At 35.5% G+C, this 22,803-nt stretch overlaps 2 protein-coding genes across 5 annotated transcripts in view; one reads left to right on the top strand and one right to left on the bottom strand.

The window, feature by feature from the left end:
- LPAR4 (lysophosphatidic acid receptor 4) overlaps window positions 1-22,803 on the top strand; it is a 430,666-nt gene that overhangs the window by 43,524 nt on the left and 364,339 nt on the right. The window lies entirely within an intron of this gene.
- LOC107503840 (fibronectin type III domain containing protein 3C1-like) overlaps window positions 1-22,803 on the bottom strand; it is a 50,964-nt gene that overhangs the window by 9,906 nt on the left and 18,255 nt on the right. For all 3 annotated transcript variants that reach the window (XM_036226966.1, XM_036226968.1, XM_036226967.1), the window contains 16 exons: window positions 21,204-22,739; window positions 20,651-20,703; window positions 20,174-20,316; window positions 18,509-18,568; window positions 18,015-18,153; window positions 17,378-17,431; window positions 17,148-17,269; window positions 16,889-17,063; window positions 16,075-16,161; window positions 15,707-15,845; window positions 15,017-15,085; window positions 14,468-14,586; window positions 14,214-14,319; window positions 13,791-13,897; window positions 13,511-13,624; window positions 12,394-12,543 (listed from right to left, as the gene is read on the bottom strand). In XM_036226966.1, the coding sequence (XP_036082859.1) occupies window positions 12,394-12,543; window positions 13,511-13,624; window positions 13,791-13,897; window positions 14,214-14,319; window positions 14,468-14,586; window positions 15,017-15,085; window positions 15,707-15,845; window positions 16,075-16,161; window positions 16,889-17,063; window positions 17,148-17,269; window positions 17,378-17,431; window positions 18,015-18,153; window positions 18,509-18,568; window positions 20,174-20,316; window positions 20,651-20,703; window positions 21,204-22,739 (3,173 nt within the window). The remainder of the gene's footprint in view (window positions 1-12,393; window positions 12,544-13,510; window positions 13,625-13,790; window positions 13,898-14,213; window positions 14,320-14,467; window positions 14,587-15,016; window positions 15,086-15,706; window positions 15,846-16,074; window positions 16,162-16,888; window positions 17,064-17,147; window positions 17,270-17,377; window positions 17,432-18,014; window positions 18,154-18,508; window positions 18,569-20,173; window positions 20,317-20,650; window positions 20,704-21,203; window positions 22,740-22,803) is intronic.

Below are 22,803 nucleotides of genomic sequence, written 5' to 3' on the forward strand. Positions count from 1 at the left end.
TTTATGTGTCTTGGGAATTTGATCCTTTTATCATTATGTAATGTCCCTCTTTGTCTCTAGAAATTTCTTTGTTTTGAAGTCTTCATATATGTAGCTTTTCCTGCTTTTTGGTTTTATTAATGTTTGTATGGTATATCTTTTTTCCATCCTTTTCCATCCAACTTTCCTATTGTATTTAAAGTAAGTTTCTTGTAGGCAGAATATTGTTCTATAATTTTTTGACCCATTCTTCCATCTCTGTTTTTTAATTAGTATATTTAGACTTTTAGATTTAATAATTAATAAGCTAGGACCTAAGTCTGCCTTTTTTTCTGTTGCTTCTGTTTTTCTTCTATTTCTTACCTGGCAATAGTGACCTCATTCCCCAAGGAGCACCTCCCCTCAAGCTGAATGTAATTTTTTTCACTGTGTCTCTGGCCTCAGTAGCTTCCTTCCTGGCAAGGAGTCAGGGCAGTGATCTGTGAGGCTGAGGCCTGGAAAACAAAGGCCACCTCCCTTTTCCCTGGACACTGCTGGGGTCTCCCATCTCAAGTCTCCTGGTTCATTTTTTACTTTCCTATGTGATACTTGAATACTTTTTGGAAAACTTGATTGGATTTGCTTATAGTATTTTAAGTATATTGCTTCACATAGTTTTCTTAGTGGTTTCCCAGATATTAAAATGTACATATAGAACTTACTGCGGTCTATTAGTATTGCTGTTTTATCAGTTTGAGTGAAGTCTAGAGGGTATCTTTACTCTCCTCACTTAAAAAAATATGATTGTATTAAGTATTTCCTCTCTATATATTGAGCACCACAATAGATGGTGTTATAATTTTTGCTTTAAACATTAAATACATTTCAAGAACCTATAAGGAAGGTGGTCTATTATATATTTATCCCCATTTTTACCCATTCCAATTTATTTTATTTTTACAGCCTTATTGAGGTATAAATGATAAATAAAATCATCATATATTTAAAGGGTACATCATGATGATTTGATATACATATACATTGTGAATGGATTCCCACCATCTAGTTAATCATTATAACCATAACCTCACATATTTATCATTATTTTTTGGAGAGAACATTTACATTCCACTCTTTTAGCAAATTTCAATTATGTAATGGTTTTATCAAATATATAGTCACGTTGTTTTACATTAGATACTCAGAACATATTAATCTTATAGCTGAAAGTTTATATCATTTTACCAGCCTATCCCTATTTCCCCCACCCACCAGCCCCTGGCAAAAAATTTTCTACCCTCTGTTTCTGGGAATTTGGCTTAAAAAAAAAAAGATGTTATATATAAATATTTGTATTTCTCTGTCTGGGTTGTTTTACTTAACCTAAAGCCCTCAAGATGCATTCATGTGGTTTCAAATGGCAGTATTTCCTTCTTTTTCATAGCTGAATAAAATACTTGGGTGTTTTCATATCTTGGATATTGTGAATAATGCTGCAATGAACATGGGAATGTAGATGTCTCTTAAATATTGGTAGAACACATAGTAGTTCCATTTTCAATTATTTCAGGAACCTTGAAACTGTTTTCCATAGTGACTGCACTATTTTTATATTATGACCAACAGTGTAAATGGGTTCCCATTTCTCTACATCCTTGCCAACACTAGTCCTCTCTTGCCTTTTGATGATAGTCATTCTAACAGATGTGCTATGGCAACTCATGTGGTTTTAATTTGCATTTCATTGATGATTAGTGATGTTGAGTACCTTTTCATGTGCTTGTTGGCCAATTATATGTTTTCTTTTGGAAAATATCTGTTCAGTGACTCTACCCATTTTAAAATTGGATTTTTATTTATTTGTTTATTTTTGCTATTGAGTTTTAAGAGTTATTTGTATGTTTTGGCTATTAATCACTTATCGGATATAATATTTGCAAATATTTTCTCCCATTTCATAGGTTGCTTTTTAATTTTTTGATGGTTTCCTCTGCCGTGCTGAAGCTTTTTACTTTGATATATTCCCTCTTGTTTATTTTTGCTTTTTTCTCCTTTGCTTTTGGTGTCAAGTCAAAAAATAAATAATTACCAAGACTCAGGTCAAGGAGCTTACCCTCTATATTTTCTCACAGTATCTTATGGTTCCAGGTCTTATGTTCAAGTCATTAATTCCTTGTAGGTTGATTGTTGTATATGGTCTAAACAGAGGATTAGTTTCTTTCTTTTGCATGTGGAAGTCCAGTTCAACATTTAGAAGAGATGATCCACCCCCATTGTGTATTCTTGGCTCCTTTGTCATAAATTAATTGACCATATATGCATTGGTTTATTTCTGAGCACTCAATTCTGTTCCATTGATTTATGTGTCTGTTTTTTCTGCTAATACCTTACTGTTTTGATTACTATAGCTTTGTAATATAGTTTGAAATCAGTTATAGTTATACATCCAGTTTATTGTTCTTTCTCAGGATTGCTTTGGCTATTTGAGGTTTTTTGTGGTTGCATACAATATCATGTCATCTGCAAATAGAAACAATTTTACTTCTTACTTTCTGATTGGATGCTTTTTTTCTTTTTCCTGTGTAGTTGCACTGGCTGGGACTTCTAGTGCTATGTTGAATAAAAGTGGTAAGAATGGGCATCCTCGTCTTGTTCCTGATCTTAGTGGAAAAGCTTTTGGGTTTTCACTACTGAGTGTTAGATCTGGGCTTGTAATATGTGGCTTTTATTATGTTGAAATATGTTCCCTTTCTACCCACTTTGTAGAGAGTTTTTTAAAATCATGAATGGATATAAAGTTTTTTTAGGTGCTTTTTCTACATCTATTTAGAGGATCATACAATTGATCACTCCTGTTGTCTTTTTAGTCTCTAATTCATTTATTTCCACTCTGATCTTTATTTCCTTCTTCTAGATTATTATTATTTTATTATTACCATCCTTCTACTAGGCTTAATTTGTTCTTTTTCTTATTCCTTGAATTATAAAGTTAGGTTGTTTATCTTTTTTTCTTACTGTGGACGTTTATCACTATAAGCTTTTCTCTCATAACTGCTTTTGCTGCATCCCGTAAGTATGTTGTATTTCCATTTTAATTTGTCTCAAGATATTTTCTGAGTTCTCTTTTGGCTTCTTTGACCCTTTGGCCATTCAGTAGCATATTGATTAATCTCTACATATTTAAAATTTCCAATTTTTTTCTTGTAATTGATTTCCAGTTTTATACCACTGTGATGAGAAAATATGCTATGCTTGATATTTCAGTATTTTTAAATTTATTGAGATCTTTTTTGTCACATAACATGATTTATCTGAGTGCTGTTCTATTTGTGGTTGAGAAGATTGTGTAGAAATTCTGCTGTTGGACAGAATGTTTTGTAAATGTCTGTTAAGTCCATCTGGTCTAGCGTGAAGTTTAAGTCCAATGTTTTCTTTTTGATATTCTCTGTAGATCATTTATCCATTGTTGAAAATGTGGGATACTAAAGTTCTCTACTATTAATGAATTGTTGTTTATTTATCACTTCAGTTCTGTTAGTATTTGCCTTATATATTTAGGTGCTCTTATGTCAGGTGCATCAGTATTTATAAATGGTATGTCTTCTTATTGGATTGACCTCCTTTTTGTCTCTTAATACAGTCTTTGGTTGAAAACCTATTTTGTTGAAAATTATTTTGAAATTTTATTATGTAAGTATAGCTATCCCTGAGATTTCTGGTCAAGGTGGTGCAGCAGGTAAAGGCTGTGCTCACCTTCTCTCATGACCACTTCAAAATTACAACTAAACTACAGAGCAACCATCATTGAAAAATCACCTGAAGTTTAGCTGAACAGAACTCCTATAACAGAAGAAGCCACATCAAGACTGGTAGGAAAGGCAGAGACACAGAATAGGCTGGTCCCATGCCCATGTGCGATGGTTAAAAATTGGGAGGGATACCTCAACTGCAGATATCCCCACTGAGGTGCGAGGGGGCCCAGCCTGCATCAGGCTTCCCACTCCAGGGTTCCCGTGCCATAAAGAGAAGTCCTCATAACTTCTAGCTGTGAAAACCAGTGGAGATTGTGGCTGAGTGAGACCAAAGGTAGCTGGAGTTCCAGGCATTCCCTTTAAGGGCACATTCTTACTTGCTGACAGATTCACTTCCTCCAAGCTCCAGCATTGGGGCAGCTGCTCAAAAGGCACCAGAGACATAGTGGGAGTAACTGAATTGTCTGGCTTCAGAGTAAGGACTGGAGAGGCAATGTTATTTTAGACATAAGGGCTGGCAGGAGCCATTGTTCCTTTGTTGAACCCTCCCCTCACCTTGCACACACAGGTGGGCACCATACCTGAGTCTCCATCAACTTAGCTAAAACAGTTCACCCCACTTAGTAATTCCCTGAGACTCTGTCCCACCCAACTCGTGGGCCCACCCAAGCTGCTTCCAGTGGCTTTTCCATACAAAGAGCCTGTCTTTGCTTGTGCTGTGGACTTTTCTAAAAACTCTCAAAGGTTCAAAAACCCAAACAAGCAGCATCAGGCCTCTGCATGCCCTGTACCACTTGCTTAGCACTCCCAACACTGGTACTGGCAGCAGCTAGCCTCAGTTCAAGGCTTGGCCTCTTACAGGTACCTCCAAGCTCAGCATGGATGATAGCTATCTGCTATCTGCCAGTTGCTTTATGGCTCATGCCAGGTGGCCCCAGGCAGGGTACAGGTGGTAGTTGAACTTGGCTTGTGGTGGTATACCTCCCAGGAGGCCCCAGGGCAGGCATGCCTATTGGCAGACTCTGACTGTGCCAGAGCACCACCTGGCCGCCTATGTGGATAACACACACACAAATGGCGGACTGGGCAGGCTCTAGAGCCTTGCTAAAGTGAATCTTGCTCTGCAGGGTCAGCCCCTGCACAACAGCTTCTCCACTGTAGTCACAGCCAGTCCTTACAACCAGTCCACCTGAAGGTACATCCCTCCCATTGATGTGCCAACAGCAACTAAGGCTCAACTACAACAGGAGGGCACATACAACTCACGCAGGGGACACACCTGCAGCACTCAGATCAGGTGAGCAGGGAGACTCCGCTACTGGGCCCTACAGAAAACCTACTACATAAAGCCACTCTACCTAGACTGGGAGATGTAGTAACTCTACCTAATACATAAAAACAAACACAGGAAGGCAGCCAAAATGAGGAGTCAAAGAAACATGTCCCAAATGAAAGAACAAGACAAAGCTCTAGAAAAAGAACTAAACAAAAGGAGAAGAGCAATCTACCAGATGCAGAGTTCAAAACACTGTTTATAAGGATGTTCAATGATCTGAATTTCAACAAAGAGATAGGAAACATAAAAATGGATATAGAAAACATAAACAAGAACCAGTCAGAAATGAAGAATACAATTACCAAAATAAAGAATATATTAGAGGGAATTAACAGTAGATTAGATGAAACAGAGGATCGAATCAGTGATTTGGAAGATAAGTTGGCAGAAAACATCCAATTGGAACAGCAACAAGAAAACAGAATTGAAAAAAATGAGGATAGTTTAAGGGATCTCTGGGACAACATAAAGTATACCAACATAGGGGTACCAGAAGGAGAAGAGAGCAAAAAGTTGAAACCTTATTTGAAGAAAAAATGATGAATACTTCCCTAACCTGGGGAAGGAAATAGACATACAAGTCCAGGAAGCTCAGAGAGTCCCAAACAAGATGAATCCAAAGAGACCCACACCAAGATGCATTATAGTTAAAATGCCAAAGGTTAAAAACAAAGAATCTTGAAGTAAGAGAAAAGCACTTACCTACAAGGGATCTCCTATTAGACTATCAGCTGATTTCTCAACAGAAACTTTGCAGGCCAGAGAAATTGACATGAAATATTCAAAGTGATGAAGAGAAAGGACCTATAACCAAGATTACCCAGCAAATGTATCATTTAGAATTGAAGGAGAGTTAAAGAGCTTCCCAGACAAGAAAAAGCTGGAGAGTTTATCACCACCAAACCAATATTACCAAAACATGTTAAAGGGATTTCTTTAAGTAGAAGAAAAAAGAAAAAAAGAAGATAAAAATGATGAATAATAAAATGGCAATAAGTACATATCTAGCAACAATCACTTTAAATGTAAATGGATTAAACGTTCCAATCAAAAGACAGAGGGTGGCCGAATGATTAAAAAATAAGGCCCCTATATATGCTTCATACAAGAGACTCACTTTAGGTCAAGAGACACACACAGAATGAAAGAAAAGGGATGAGAAATGCTATTTCATGAAAATGGAAGTAACAAACAAACTCGGGTAGCGATACTTATAATCAGACAAAATAGACTTTAACACAAAGGCTATAACAAAAGACGAAGGACCCAGTCATTTCACTTCTGAGTATTTATCTGAAGAAGCCCAAAACACTACTTTGAAGTGACATATGAATCCATATGTTCATTGCAGCATTTACAGTAGCCCAGATATTAACGCAATACAGATATTCATTCATGGATGAATGGATAAAGAAGTGGTACACATATGCAATGGAATATTACTCAGCCATAAAGAAGAATGAAATCTTGCCATCTGTAACAACATGGATGGACCTCAATGGTAATATGCTGAGTAGAATAAGTTGGAGAAGGACAAATGCCATATGATTTCAGTTATTTGGAATCTAAAGAACAAAATAAACAAAACAGAAACAAACTCATAGATACAGAGAACATTTTGAGAGTTGTCAGATGGGGGGGTTGGGCAGTGAGTAAAAAAGGGGAAGGGATTAAGAAATACAAATTAGTAACAAAATAGTCATGGGGATGTAAGGTATCGCATGAGGAATATAGTCAATAATGTAATAAATATGTATAATATCAGATGGGTACTAGATTTTTGGGGGTGATCACTTTGTAAGTTATCTAAATGTCTAATATGCTTACACCTGAAACTAATATAATATTGTATATCAACTGTAATAGACTTGTATGTCTATTTCCTTCCCCAGGCCCCTGACTTCTTTTGGTTTTCACATGCATGGAATATCTTTTTCTATTCACTTTCAGTTTGTGTGTATCCTTAAAGCTGAAGTAAATCTCTTGTAGGCAGCATATAGTTGGGTCTTGTTATTTTGTCCATTCAGCCACTGTGCCTTTTGACTGGAGAACTTAGTCCATTTACATTTAAAGTAGTTATTGATAGGTTTAGACTTACTTTTGTTATTGTGTTCACTGTTTTCTTGCTGCTTTCCAATTCTTTTGTTTCTTCTCTTGCTCTCTTTATGATTTGATGATTTTGTAGAATGGTATGCTTAGATTCCTTTCTCTTTATCGTTAGTGTGTATATTACAGGTTTTTGCTTTGTGATCACCTTGAAGTTTATATAAGGCATCATAACAGTCTATTTAAAGGTGATATTAACAAGCTTGAACACATACTTAAGATGTATATTTTTACTCTGTATCCTTTTATGTCTTTGATGTCACAATTTATATCTTTTATCTTTTGTAATTATAGTTATTTTTTAGTAATTTTGTCTAACTTTCACACTAGATTTATAAGTGATTTACTCACTTCCGTTTAACTATGTATTTACCTTTACCAGTGAGATTTATATTCTGGTATGTTTTCTTGTTACATATTAGCATCTTTTCATTCATCTTAAAGAAGTCACTTTAACATTTTTTGTAAGGTCAATCTAGGGGTGATGAACTCCTTCATCTTTTGCTTATCTGGAAAATTCTTGATGTCTTCTTCAATTCGGAAGGACAGCTTTGCTGGTAGAGTATTCCTGGTTGGCAGGTATTTTCCTTTAGCTCTTTGAATATATCATGGCACTCCCTTTTGTCCTGTAATGTTTCTGCTGAAAAATCTGTTGGTAGTCTTTTGGGGGTTCCCTTGTACACAACAAGTTGTTTTTCTCTTGCTGCTTTTGAGATTCTCTTATTGTCTTAAACTTTTTACAATTCAATTATGTGTGTTGTGTGGGTCTTTTGGGATTATCTTATTTGGAAGTCTCTAGGCTTCCTAGACCTGGATGTCTATTTTTTTCCCCAGTTTAGGGAAGTTTTAAACTATTATTTCTTTGAATATGCTTTCTGCCATTTTCTCTTTCTCCTCCTGGGATCCATATAATGCAAATATTGGTTTCCTTGATAGTATCCTATCAGTCTCCTATGCTATCTTCATTCTTTTCCTTCTTTTCTCTTTTTGATTCTCTGATTGAATGAGCTCTACTGTCCTGTTCCATTTGCTGAGCCTTATATCCACTTGATCTTATCTGTTGTTAAATACTCTATTGAAATTTTCGGTTCAGTTGTTATATTCTTCACTGATGTGATTTATTTGGTATTTTTTTTACTTGTATCTCCTTGTTGAAATTCTCACTTAGTCCATGCATTGTTCTCCTGACCTTGGTGAGCATCTTTATAGTTATTTTGAACTCTATCAAGTAAAATACTTATCTCCATTTCATGGAGTTTTCTTTTGTTCTTTTGCTTGGAACATATTCCTCTATTCATTTTCCCTCTCTATGCTCTATGCTGTGTGTGTGTGTGTGTGTGTGTGTGTGTGTGTGTGTGTGTGTGTATTAGGTAAACAGCCACCTTTTCTGGTCTTGAAGGAGTGGCCTCATGCAGGAGATGAACCTCCTTATTGTGCCACCTTGCCCTAGATCCTTATATTCTCTAAAACCTTAGTGATTGTTCAAGCCACCTTCTTTGTTTTTAGTAGTTTCCAGTAGTTCAGTGTGTGCCAAGATCTGTCAGTATCCCAAAGGTGCTGATCTCAGTCAGGACTAGATTCAGACTTCATCTTTTAAGATATGCAAATCAACCGCTTTCAGGGAAAGACCTGGAGGTGGGTATTTCTGACTGGTGCCTCTGTGCTGAGCCCTGAGGCAACAGCCAATTAAAAACTGTTTCTTTGTTTGCTACAGTACTCTGGCACCTACAACTGCAAGTTCCTCTGGGTCTTCTGGATGATGTCCCATTGGCTTTCAGAATTAGATGTTTTGAGGGCTCATCCCTTAGGTAGAAATCTTAAAAGTTGGGGTGCTATGTTTTCACTACCTAGGGAGAACCTGGAAGTTATGAGTTCCTTCCTAATTGTATGTTGCTGTGCTAGATGTGGGGTTTATGGTGAGTGTGTATCTTAGCCTCTCCTACCCATTTTGATGTAGATATATTTCTCATTTGCCCAATGAGTTGCTCAGCTAGTTTCTATAGTTTTAGTGTGTCTATGGGAGGAGGCTCAGTTTAGGAGCCTCTTAATGTCACCATCTTGGAACATAATCCCAATGTTATTTCTTTTCTGAAGTTCCAAACCTTATGTTATCATTTCCTTTTTATCTAGAATACTTTCTGTAGCTATTTTTAAAGGGTAGGTTTGTTGGCAAGAAATTATTAGTTTATCTTAATCTGTGAATGTCTTTATTTCTTTTTCATTTCTGAAGGTTAGTTTTTGCTAAATATAGTTTGCACTTGACAGATAATTTCTTTCAGTACTTGAAAAATGTGTGTCACTTCTTTCTGGCCTCTGAGGTTTCAGATGAGATACCTTTGCTCGTTTGAATTGGTGTTTACCTATAAGTAATGTACCATTTCTCTCTGGGTGCTTTCAAGATTTTTTTCTTTGCCCTTTGTTTTCAGAAATCTAATTATGTATTTTGGTGGTGTGGAATTCTTTGTTTGTTTTTTTAATCCTATTTTGAATTTGCTTAGCTTTTTGAATTTGTTGATTTATGTTTTTCCTAAATTGGGAAATTTTCCTAATTTCTTTGGATAATTTTTCATTCCCACTCTTTTCTCTCCCTGGGAATTTAATGATAAGACTATTAGCTCTTTTGTTATCCCTTATGTCTCTGAGACTCTGTTCATTTTATTCTTTCTAAATCCTTTCTAGTGTTTAGATTGGGTAAACTCTATTAATCTGTCCTTAAGTTCACTGATTCTATCTTCTGTGATCTCCACTGTACTATTGAGCCCATCTAGTAAGGTTTTTATTTTGGTTATTGTATTTTTAAGTTCTATAATTTCCATTTGGTTCTTTTCTATAATTTCCGTTTCTTTGCTGAGATTTTAAAAATGTTTTTTCATTTGTTTCAAGATAACTTATAATTGCTTGTTGAAGCATTTTTTTTTTGATAGCTGCTTAAATCCTTGTCAGATAATTCAACCCTCTAATTAATCATGGAGTCTGTTCATTGTTTTTTGTCACTTAAGTTGTGACTTTCCTGGTTCTTGTAATGACAAATGATTATTCTGGACATTTTGAATATTATGAGAATCTGGGTCTTAATCATGTTGTTTAGTATCCCTCTGGAGGTATAGTACAAAGGTTGGGTAGGGTGGAAGTTCAGCTCTTGTCTAGGCCCCTTTGATACCTTTCCAGCAAAAGTGGGGCAACTATTTGTACTGCATTACTGTTTCTGAATACTGGTATAAGCTCAGCTCTCCACTGGGCCCTGCTGATACCATGGGGAAGAGGGAGTGCAAGACAACTCTGTGTTCCTTCAGGGTGGGAATGGAAGTCCAGCTCCCACCTGGGTCTAGTCACCAAGGGAAAGAGTCGGGGGAGTATAGTGCCAGTTAACATAGCATTTCACCGCCTAGATCTTTCTCTGGGATGCTGAGTAGAGATGGAGGCTAAGCTCTCTACTGGGCCTCGCTGACAGCAAGTAAGGGGAGACCTGAGTGCTGACTATCCCTGCTTCCCATATGCTGTTTCAGTTTCAGCGTTGGTAGGTGGAAATATAGGTTTAGCTTCCAACTGGGCCTCACTGACACAGGAGTAGCTGTAAAGTAGAGTGCTAAATAGTCCAAATCACATTGTCTTGTTCAGTCCAGTTGCTACTGGATGGGAGTGGAGGCTCAGCTTGCCAACATTATCCCTGCTGGGGAATTAAAGTACTGCTGCCTGCTTCTGTCAGAGAGTTATGGGCAATCGTAAGCTCCTTGCTTGGCTATACTGACACCAGTTGGCAAGGGAATGCGAGCAGAACACTGTCTGCTTCTGCCAAGCAGGGGATAGAAAATTAACCCTCTGCTTGGCCCTGCCCAAACTGAAACCTCTGGGTAGGGAAATTAAAGCATGTTGCTTGCTTCTGGGGTGAATTGGATGGTCAGCTTTTTACTCGGCTTGTTGAAACTTCAGGGGTGGAGAAGGGCAGGGGTGTGTGTGGTTTTTCCATTGATGTTTGGCTGGAGTAAGGTGGGTAATATTTTCTGTTGTTAGGCTACCATTTCCCAGTCATTTGGGAGGTTTTTTCCTGTCTGTCCCTGTTGGCAGTTTGGAGTCAGAGACTTCTCCTGCACCCTTTTTTAGATATGTGGGAGGTGATAAGAAAACCTAGGGGCTCAACACTGTGGTGTTCCTCAATTTGTGAGGTCCCTAGGATCTTTTTCCACATTTTTCTTTCCCCCATTCAGTCTTCCTATGCTTGTTTGTTGTGTCATGTTCAGGGTTTTTTAGTTGTAAGAAGGACAGCCTGGGAGGTGTGGGGATACTCTGTCTTGTCAGGACCCCATTTCATTGATTTTTACCTTTAATATCTTTCAAGTCCATTAACATTTCAGCTTTCCCACTGCAGCAACCAACCTATCCTTTGGACTATTGTAGTGGCATTCTAACTAATAAATATATATTGTGAAAACATTTTTTCAACACAAAAAATAGGGACACCCAGAAATCTGACAGGATTTTTAAAAAGCAACTTCCAGTTTGAAAGGCAATCTGGGAGATGCAGTTTAGATGCCCAGTATTAGGGCTCCTAGGGTTTGATAGCTTAACTTTATAGGGATAATATATAAGGAATATATATAAAACAATAATATATTGTTTTAAACTTGGGTTATCTTCCCAAACCTGAAAGTTAGGAGTCTTATAATTCTAGTAGCTCAGAAGAGGAAGAGATCACTTCCAGCTCAAGTTTTCAGGGAAACATTTATATAAAAGCTTGGTTTTATGGGACAAGAGGGTAACACAGTATGAATAAATGTACAAGGCATACTTGGGGGTGGTGGTAGAGTAAACTTGTTTGAAATACTTTATGTAGTTTATCCTAATTGATAATAATTATCACTTTGGGCGCTTTTTAGCAATATATAGATAAGCAAGTCTTTGGATTAGAAATTTTGATTAATAGGTCTAAGTAAATGTGCAGGAATCAGTGTTTTTAAACAAGCATTTCAGGTGATTAAGTTTAGGAAAATTTGGGAAATACATAACTATAGAGAAAATAATGGCAGATCAAGTTGGAATAGGAAGTAGGTGCCAGATTATGCGGGATTTAAATGTGAGGTAAGGGGCTTAGAATGTTGTTGCTGAATATGGGGAATATTTAAGATTTAGAAGTCTGTGACTCCCTTCTGGTCTCTATGCTGGAAATGGTGCCAGTATCATGAATGTAGATAACATAAGTTAATAGCTGTTGCCTTATTTACATTGGAAGAACTGTACGATTACCTGAACTCTGCAAAAATACGTAGTTGCAGGAATGAGACTTTTAACTTCATAGCTCAGACAAGAGCCAGTGTAAATCAAGTGCATCGATTCTTCAGTTTGTCCCCATTCTAGTCTGTAATCAATGATTTCAGCACCATTACATACAGGAATCTGAAAGATGCAACAAACAGATATTGATTCTTTCAGTTAGTGTTTACTTACTAGATACTGTGGAAAGTTACATGTTCCTTTCAATTTCATGGTATGAAATAGACAGGTGTAGAAATAATTAAACATAAGGCAGAAAGCTATAATTAATATTAAAAGGCTCAAATAAAATTAAGATAAAGGGTTGACTAATCCCACATATTTAATGTTACTATTTTTAATTTATTAAAATTATTTTCAAATGGGTTACTTTAAAATGAGCAAACTTAGATATATTAACGCTGCTTAATATTGCTATTGATCAGTGGGATCAAACACAAACACCAGTACTCTGGCTTTTGCAGTGATGCAATCAGATATGTCATTTATTATTATCAGATTAAAGCTTTAGTGTCAATGCCAAAAACCTCTGCTAGAGTCTGGGAAAAAGGGAAGAAAAATTCAAAGATATTTAGTTGGCTTCATAACTAGTCCAGATCTTAACTTTTGAGCTTGATTAGTTTGATTGGGAAGAGAGTCACATGAATATAAAAATTGTTATTTTAAAAAGTTTCATTACCTCATAGTCACATTTCTTATGTGTCATACTATTGAGTTATATACAAATACTACCAGAGATTTCCCAATGAAGCTTTTCAAAAAATCTTAAGTTCTATAAATTGATTTAATTTTATTATGTCTTATTTTGATTTTTAAAATTTAATTTATTACCTATTGATTGTCTATTTGGTTTTCCAAGTTTATTATCTTTCATTTTAGGATCTGGAAAGCAGGGTTACCATAGTCTTAGCCTTCCTAATAGCACTACTATCAGGTCTAGCACTAGTGTGTTCTAGAATCATGGTTAACATTTATGGAACCCTAATCTAAAGTCTGACTTCTTAGGATGTTCTAGACTTTTAAAAACTTTCTAAACCAATTATTGTGCTTTTATATCACCAAAGGTAAGAAAAATAAATTGATAACATACTCCCCAACTAACAACAACACAGGTTGAACCTTTGCAGGTAAGCACAGGTGTACCACATTGAGAAGGAGGGCTTGGGCCTGGCATAGTTTCACAGCTCGTTGAATGAGATCCAAACTACAAATAAACATAAACAAATAAATAAGCAAACACACAAATTATTGTGTAGGCATGGTCACTCCCCACTTTGACAGGAAGTAGAAGCATATATTTATCCAAAGCGAAATGAACTACAAATGAATTAACTGAACAATATATAACTACGCCATTCCTATTTACTCACTGTGCATCTTGCTTCAGAGCCAGAGTTCCCTTGTGTGTCATCTTGGCTCTCTTTTGCCTTTTTGGCACATGTAAATGCTTCAGAGCTTCTATTAGGAGGAGGATTGTCTAAAAATATGTAAAATAAACAATTTTTTCATGTAATTTTAAGGGCGCTTCTTTAAAATAATACAAAATAAGAAGACTGAAAACAAAATAACAGAATTCTAATTATATTAATTTATGTCAATTAACTTTTTATTTAATTTCCAGATATTAAAAAATTTTATAATTTCAATTACCAAGAAATCATTTCCTAAACAATATTTGATTTTGTAGCACAATAAAACCGTTTGCTCTCTTTAATAACATTTAATATATAAAAAGCAGAGGTTATAAAACAAGAAATTTTGGTCAGTCATTCAAATCATACAAGAAGCCTCACCACATTGGATGCTGGTTTCTTTGGACTTGGCTTTACCATTCAAGGGTGGAGGACAGCAAGATGAAGGAGAGAGGGTAGGTGTTTGAATAGTCAATATATCTGAAGGCTAAGAAAAATACAAAATACTTTATGACTATAATGACTTCAAGTTCAGTTTTGTAAAACATTGAGTAATATAATATAATACAGTTCATATGATTCAGTAATATGATACAATTCTCAATTTAAAAACTTTTCTGTCTCTCTTTCCTCACCTGGCTTTGGCCTATGGGCGAAGTGCAAAAGACTCTCAGTTTATATGTAGTACCAGGTTGCAGGTGATCATATAGAAATTCCCTCATGGTTCCATTGTAGATTATGTTCCAGAAATTTACTGAAAGGATAAAAGCAAATTTATCCAATTTATTTATAAGTAACTTATAAGTTTTATGAGTTCTTGCTGTTATCTCATGTATATACTAAGTAATAACCATTTTGGAAATTAGCTGTAGTCCAGTTACCTACTTAAAATAGTCAACTATTTATATTCCCTGTAGAATTAATTATAAAATCATAAAAGATTAATAAGTAAACATGATTTGTGACCAAAACTTGGAAAAATCCAGGTAAGTTCTGGGGTTTAGTTAATAGTATTGTAGCAATGCCAGTTTCCGGTTTTTATAATTGCATAGTGATTATATAAGATATTAGTATTAAGAGGAGCTTAGTGAAGGTTATACATGGAAATTCTGTATACTAATTTTGTAGCTTCTAGGAAAATCTATAATTATTTCAAAATGAAAACAAAAGTCATGATGCCTTACCATCCAAATTTTCATTAACTTCTAAACTGTAACTTGAAATGTATGTTCCACCATTATCTTTGGGTGGTTCTGAAAAAAGAAATAAAATTATTCTTGAACAAACTTAAAAGTCTTTCAGTGGAATGTTATCTCATATAGTAAATTTTTTCACAGGGAGGTGAAAATACAAACATGAAACTTAATAGAATATTAATATTCAGATATTAACAAAGATGATAAAAACAATCCAAGTTACATGGATTATGTACTATGAATATTAGATATGAAGCATTTAATTAATACTTTAAAGTTCTTTGGAAGAGACAAATGTTTAGTATACATATCTTAAAGTTGACTTTGTCAGTCTAGAGGCAAATTTGTATAAATATAATTTCTTGTCAACCTAGCATTTATCATTGATGTATCCTTCTAATAGTGGCCTCTCTATTAGATGTAGTCTTACTTGGAATAACCATAATTTAAAGGCCCATATAAAGTTCAGTAATTTGTTCATTCATGGGTTAATGAGATAGCAATAGAGAACTAGGAAAAACAATACAGTTTACAACTAAACTAACTTATATGGTGAACTATTTCATATACAAATGATTAAGAGAATATTTTGTAAAGCTGGGGCCAATTATATTTCTTCTCAATAGTTAATAGTAAGGCAGAGTGGGTGAATTTTAAATACAGAAAAAAATTACTTACCCCATCCAATTTTTACTCTGTGTGCATGGACCTTTCCCTTTATATATGGTTTTGTAGGGGATCCAGGCTTATCTGGACAGGTAGTATATTTTACTTCTCCACTGGGGTTACTCCTTCCCTCCATATTGTAGGCAAAGATCTGTTTAAGTAAAAGAGAATACCTTGTTTGACCACTAGAAATAAATGTGTGATTTGAAAATGTGTATAGGTTGCAAATAATATAAAGCAAGTTACTTGACTGAAAATTTCTGAGAACTAAATGCAAAATAAGATTTAATGTCAACCAAAATAGACACATTTTTATCTCTAGTGAAGAGCATAATTTTATATTAAAATGTAAAACAAATTTATAAATTATAGCCACATACCCTGAACTTATATGTAGTACTTCTCTGAAGATTTTTTATAGTGCATGAAAGATCTTCTCCATTGTATTTAGGTTTAAAGCCCAACCCCTAGAAATGAAAGACAGTGTACTTAGGAATCAGGCAGTCCTGGGTTCAAGTTCCAACTTTAACTCATTTTCCATATGGGTGGTCCCGAGCAAGTCCCTTAATCAATCTGAACCTCAGTTTCTCTCTATAAAAATGGAGATAATTTTTACTTTAAAGGGCTCCTATTTTATGAATGTAATGAGTTGATGTATATGAAAGCACTTAGCGTATTTCTTACACAGAGCACTTCTTGTTAGTTGCTTTATTTAAAATATGGTAAAATATACATAACTAAATTTATAGCTGCTTTTTAAGTTGACTAGCTTATTCAGTTTAGACTTGAAAGTTCAGAATGGAATGATATGATTCACCCACTCACATCGGAATACCAGGGAGGTGAGGAAAGGGCTTGCCCTAGTAGAAGTATGCAGAGGATCTGTGTAACCACACAAGGTTGGTGGGGATAGACCCAAAGCTGAAGAACTAACACACTTCTCTGAGTCTCTCTATTCTGTTATGGCTGCTACTGCTTCTAGCTAATTTACAGGGACTTGGGTACGTTCAGATCTCCCTGTGCAGGCTTGCCTAACCTTGGCTCTGCATTGGTCCCATCCAAAACACAGAGAATAAGGAATCATGCAGTTTGAGAAGAAATTAAATTAATCAAAGGTTTTTTTCAGTGTAAAATGCATATAAAATGTACCTAAGACTAAAGTTGAAGATTAAAACATCTGAAAAGAAAACTTACAGATCCTGCTTCTTCCATTTCTAGTACATAAGTAAGGCTGTCATTTAGGTTTGTGTTAGTTGGGGCACACCATTCTAGTGACAAACTACAGATTCCTGCTTCTTTTAGCTTAGGTGGTAAAGGAGTTGGAGGCATAGTTCCTGATGTATAGAAGACTACTATTTCACTGAAATCACTGAAAAATAAATTGAGATGGAAAAATTAGTTTCAGGTTCTTATTGAAGCATAGACTTTTAAATATTGCAATAATTTAGTGTACCTCAAGCCAAAGTTATTTTTGGCAGCTAATCTGAATGAATATTTTGTAGAAGCATTCAGTTTAAGGATCTTATGCTGTTTCATGGTACCAGTATAGCAACTTTTGAAGTCTTCACCTTTGCCCTTATAATATACAAAAAATTTGAATATTATAAAATGCTACAAATAACAAAAATTCATAATATTAATAATAATTTACATACAAATGTTTTTAAAAATAAAACTGTTTACCTCATCCCATTCCAAAAGGAAGCCATTTATTTTGGAACCATTATCATTTGAACCCTAAAAATATCAGGAAGATAAAATTATGATGGGCTCTTTTCCCACAGTATTTATATATATATGTGTGTGTGTGTGTGTGTGTGTGTGTGTGTGTATGTGTGTGTGTGTGTGCGCGTGTGTATGTGTATGTAGATATAAAATTAAAGTGATAGAAATTATTATAAAATTAATATTATATTTTATTTTTGAAGCAATCTATATTTTTAAATTAAAATGAAATTTTTACAGTCTATAAGATATGCCCAAATTATGTTTTGTTGTGTCTTTCAAATTTTATGAAAAGAAGAAAGTCCTTAAGTAAATCGAAAGGTAGACTTATTGGTAGCTACAATTATAAATAAATTAGGTTGTAAAATTGACACTTCAACTTTTATTAATTATTGAAATTCTGATTGACATTTCCCAATTTACTTGATGCTTGATATAGACAGAAAGAAGAGAAAGATGATTATGAAGAAGGAAAAGTGCTAGGGAGATATGTCAGATTAGGCATGCATAATTTCATATTTAAAATTCAGGACAAAGTAGAGAGAATGTTTTTAAATTAAAAAATATTTTGAGGTTTTGGCAGTAAAATCCTTACTTTCCACTGTAAATTCAGGCTGCTCTTGGATCGGTTAATCAGTTTGGGTGCAAGTGGAGGGTCTGGTTCGCAACCTGGAGTTGTGAAGCTAACCACTTCAGACACAGTTTTGTGTGCTGAGCCTCTTATGGTAGTAATTCTAAAAATGTAATGACAATTGTAAGCTTTCAAATATATATCTTAACATATATATTAAATCACATGCTAGAGTTTCCAGATATATTTCTTAGAAGTTAATTGTAAAAAGGCTTTCTAATAGCACAAAGCTGGATCATTGCAGTCAATGGCTCCCAAATCACCCTCTCACCTGTTCTAAGTGAAAGAAAGTGAACTAATGCTGGATTTGGAGAGGTTGCTTTGAAGCTTGAAGGAAAGGCCACTGCTAGCAAGAATAGCAAGGCTGACTGCAGGAATCATAAGTAATGAACTGAGACAGACTGAGGAATCTGGTTGGCTACAATGTAGGGGGAGAATGGGTAGGATGGAGTTCTTACCTTACAAAATAGGCCATGGATGGTTGTAGCTCAAGTAGAGTAAATGTAAGTCCATCACCACTGTGGAGATAACCTTTGTTTATAACAGATCTTATACATATTTAATATCTAAGTAACATTCCCAATCTTATATAATCAACTAATAAACAAAGAAGCACAATTCTCCCTGAAGTTTAGATAATTTTATATTAATGCAAAAAGTTATATTAATAATTCAAAATTCTTCATTTGCATGCCAAATTGATATAGCTTTAAGAAATGAAACTATCATTTTACCACTGCAACTTCTTTACACTGTAATAATACAGATTTGTTTTTAGCTTATTTTAAATAGCATTGATATGAAAAGCCTCAGAGACAACACCATACATCATGCAATTTATTTATTCAGTCACAAAGAGCAATCTTTCTTAAGTGGGCACCTGTCTGCTACAGTGGATAGAGTAGCTGTGCTCCCACACCAACATCTTCTTGAGCTAGCTAGCAGTCATGAGTACCTAGCTATACACTACCACCTCAAGTAGCTTCTTCAGGCTCTAAACCCTGAAATATCTTCCAAAAAGAGCTAAAAGATTGTTACTTCTAAGTGAAGGCTAATACTTCTAAGCAAAGGCCACTCAAGGTTGTAGAGTGATCAGAGGTATAGGCAAGCATATCTTTGTCAAAAACAACTCTTGTGAAATACATAACACCAGAAAAAGACCACTTTGTAAATCAAAGCAAAACTTTATAAATAGCCATTTATCACATTTTACATCTTCTCACCCCTCTACCCAATACAAAAGATTGTATATTGTAATTCCAAAATTTAAAATTTCTAGCTGCTAATTATAAAATATATAAAACTTTACATAATAACTAATTACATTCAGATTTACACTTTTAATCTGAATAAAGATGACAAATTCTGCAAATAAACTTTAAAATGTGTTATGATTTTTAAAGTGCTGTGGAGATCCAGGTCTCTGACTTATTTTTTGTCTAGTCTGGTGGCCAAAGGAATTTCTCTTTCTTCCCTACTTGGAATTTCCTTTTCACTGTGATTCTTCTCTCAGCATGCTCTCTTTCAGATTGTATGTCCCTATTCAGTCGAGAATCTGTTTTAAGTAGTTGGTTATGCTTTTGCTGTGTCCTGCACTGTATCTTTCCTAGTCCTGGTTCTATATTCTGAGCACATTCCTAAACTCATCCTGTTACTATCATAGCTCAATTTTGTAACTAGCTCATATAATTAAATTCTTAGGAGATCCCAAGTCTTAAATTTCCATTGAAATGTAAATATCTCGCTTGTATACCCAAAGGCCTGCCATCCTGTGATACTTTCTGCTTCCCTAAAGTGACCTAAGAGAAAAAAAGATAAGGAAGAATTGGAGGGAACCTGTTTTTCTCCAACTCTAAACTTGTCAAATAGAAAGCTGTAAACCAAGAGAGGGGACCAGTTGTTACTTAGGGTCCCTCTTAGCTCTAACTAACATGATTCAGTGAATTTCGTGACTGACCTTGCAACTTACCACCACTATTTCTGTAGAAAACTACATTCAAAGATGGGGAAAAATTACAGAAGAATCTTTAGGACTCAGCCTAGATATAAGTTGAGGTCTGCATGTTTAGATAGAATATTTGAATTGAATAAGAAATATGAGATGATTAAAAAGAAAGGCTTACGTGTACACATTTTTATATTTTCCATTTTTACTGCTCTTGGATATTGCCAATTCAAATGTTACAGGAGATTTAGTATGATCACATTTCTCAGAACCATGCAGTTCCCATGAAATAACAGCAGATCTTGTTTGAATATCAGAAACCTAAAATAAATAACAAAAATTCAAGGAGGATACTTAAAATTTGTAATTGGTAATTTATGCCGTGATCTTGTCCTAAGACTCGTTTGATGCTAAGTATATCCGTCTCTTATTAGGTACTTAAATACTGTGATTAAACAATGAGCTATTAATATTATCTTTAGCAATGACACATTGGATCTTTATATATTGAATGGCTAAAGGAGATTATGAAATTTTAACCAGGTAAAGGCTTCAAATTATAACTGTACTAGAGAAAAATGTCAGTGAATTTGCATGTTTTAGAGTGATAAAATAAATTAAAAGGAATACTTAAATATTCACTTTAGTTACTTACTACAGGTTTCTTGATCCTGAAACAGCATGGCTTTCCATGTTCTGTTCTGCGTTCTAAAAGTAAAAGAAAAAAGCACCCCAAACAAAATATTACATTGGCAAAAATAAAATAAGTTGTGTCTATTGTACAATTAGAAATACATCCTCAAGAAAACTAAATACCCAGTAGCAATTTACATTGAAAGTTTTAAAAGAAAAGAGCAGTCAAAGTGTATACTATTAAACAAACTCAAAAGATGAGAAATGTCCCCAATTTAAGTAAAATCATGTGAACTTGTTAGGACTGTAATTTGTAATGTTTCACTGAGAGGCAACTAGAAAAAATTATGTGGCATGCACAAAAGATACATGACACACTTTGCATGAAGATGGACATTTCTGCATGACTTAAAAAGGCATTCAAATTGTGGTCTCATTAAGAATTTAGAGATAGGGGCACAAAAAAGACAAGAGGAAATGGAAGCAGAAAATGGCACCTAAATTTTAAAATGCACTTAGGTTCCTAAACATTACGATGCTATTCATTGGAAACAAAACCAAACTCCTGACCTTACCTTTTTCTGCTTCATTTGATGATGAGCTCTTGCTTTGTTTTCCATTTGGTTTTTGCTTGATATCTCCATTTCCTCTAGCACTCTGTTTCTTTCTATGACTAATCTCAACATGAACATTGACAGTGTTGGAAGTGCTAGCAGCATTGGAAGTACTGAGAGCATCCTCAGTGGCAGAAGTGTTGGGAACACTTTCAGAGATGGGAGTGTTGAGAACATTGTCAGAAGTGGAAGAGCTTAGAGTGCTGTCAGAAGTCTTGGCAAAATTCATGCTAGAAGGGCTCAGGACACTATCAATGGTGGAAGGGCGCACAGCAGTATCTGTAGTGGTACTAGGAACATGGTCAGTGGAAGAATTGCTGGGAGTATTATTAGTGATGTAAGTGCTTGGAGGGTTGTCAACAATGTAAGTACTGGGGTTATTGTCAACAGTGTGAATGTTCAGATCATTGTTCACAGTGTAGGTACTTGGAGCATCGTCCACAGTATAGGTACTTGGAGCATCGTCCACAGTATAGGTACTTGGAGCATTATTCACAGTGTAGGTACTTGGAGCATTATTCACAGTGTAGGTACTTGGAGCATCGTCCACAGTATAGGTACTTGGAGCATTATTCACAGTGTAGGTACTTGGAGCATTGTCCACAGTGTAGGTACTTGGAGCATTGTCCACAGTGTAGGTACTTGGAGCATTGTCCACAGTGTAGGTGCTTGGAGCATTGTCCACAGTGTAGGTACTTGGAGCATTGTCCACAGTGTAGGTGCTTGGAGCATTGTCCACAGTGTAGGTACTTGGAGCATTGTCCACAGTGTAGGTACTTGGAGCATTGTCCACAGTGTAGGTTGGAGCATTGTCTACAATGTAGGTACCTGGAGCATTGTCCACAGTGTAGGTACCTGGAGCATTGTCCACAATGTAGGTACTTGGAGCATCACCCACAGTGTAGGTTGGAGCATTGTCCACAGTGTAGGTACTTGGAGCATTGTCCACGGTGTAGGTACTTGGAGCATTGTCCACAGTGTAGGTACCTGGAGTGTTGTCCACAGTGTAGGTACTTGGAGCATTGTCCACAGTGTAGGTACCTGGAGCATTGTCCACAGTGTAGGTATTTGGAGCATTGTCCACAGTGTAGGTACTTGGAGTATTCTCTATAGTGTAGGTACTTGGAGCATTGTCTGCAGTGTAGGTACTTGGAGTATTGTCTACAGTGTAGGTACTTGGAGCATTGTCCACAGTATAAGTGCTCAAAGTATTGTCAACATTGTAGGTACTCGGAACACTGTCCACAGTGTAGGTGCCCAAAGTATTGTCTACAGTGTAGGTGCTTGGAGCATAGTCCACAGTGTAAGTACTTGGAGTATCAGGGATACTGGAAATATCATTAGTTTTGTTCACAAGCAAAGAAGTGTTGTTAACCATATAGCTATTCCTATGTCCAACAACTTGGAGTTCTCTCAGTTTTTTCTTCATATGTTCTCCTATTTTAGTAGCCCTTTCATCAAATTGGTTATAATTTGTTCTTCCATGGGAATAGGTTTCTAAAAGAGACAATGGAATACTGTTTAATAATTATAATAATTTTATATCTCAAGGTCTTTTTAA

The sequence above is a fragment of the Rousettus aegyptiacus genome, unplaced genomic scaffold (genome assembly GCF_014176215.1).
Source record: "Rousettus aegyptiacus isolate mRouAeg1 unplaced genomic scaffold, mRouAeg1.p scaffold_m13_p_9, whole genome shotgun sequence".
Taxonomy (NCBI): Eukaryota; Metazoa; Chordata; class Mammalia; order Chiroptera; family Pteropodidae; genus Rousettus; species Rousettus aegyptiacus.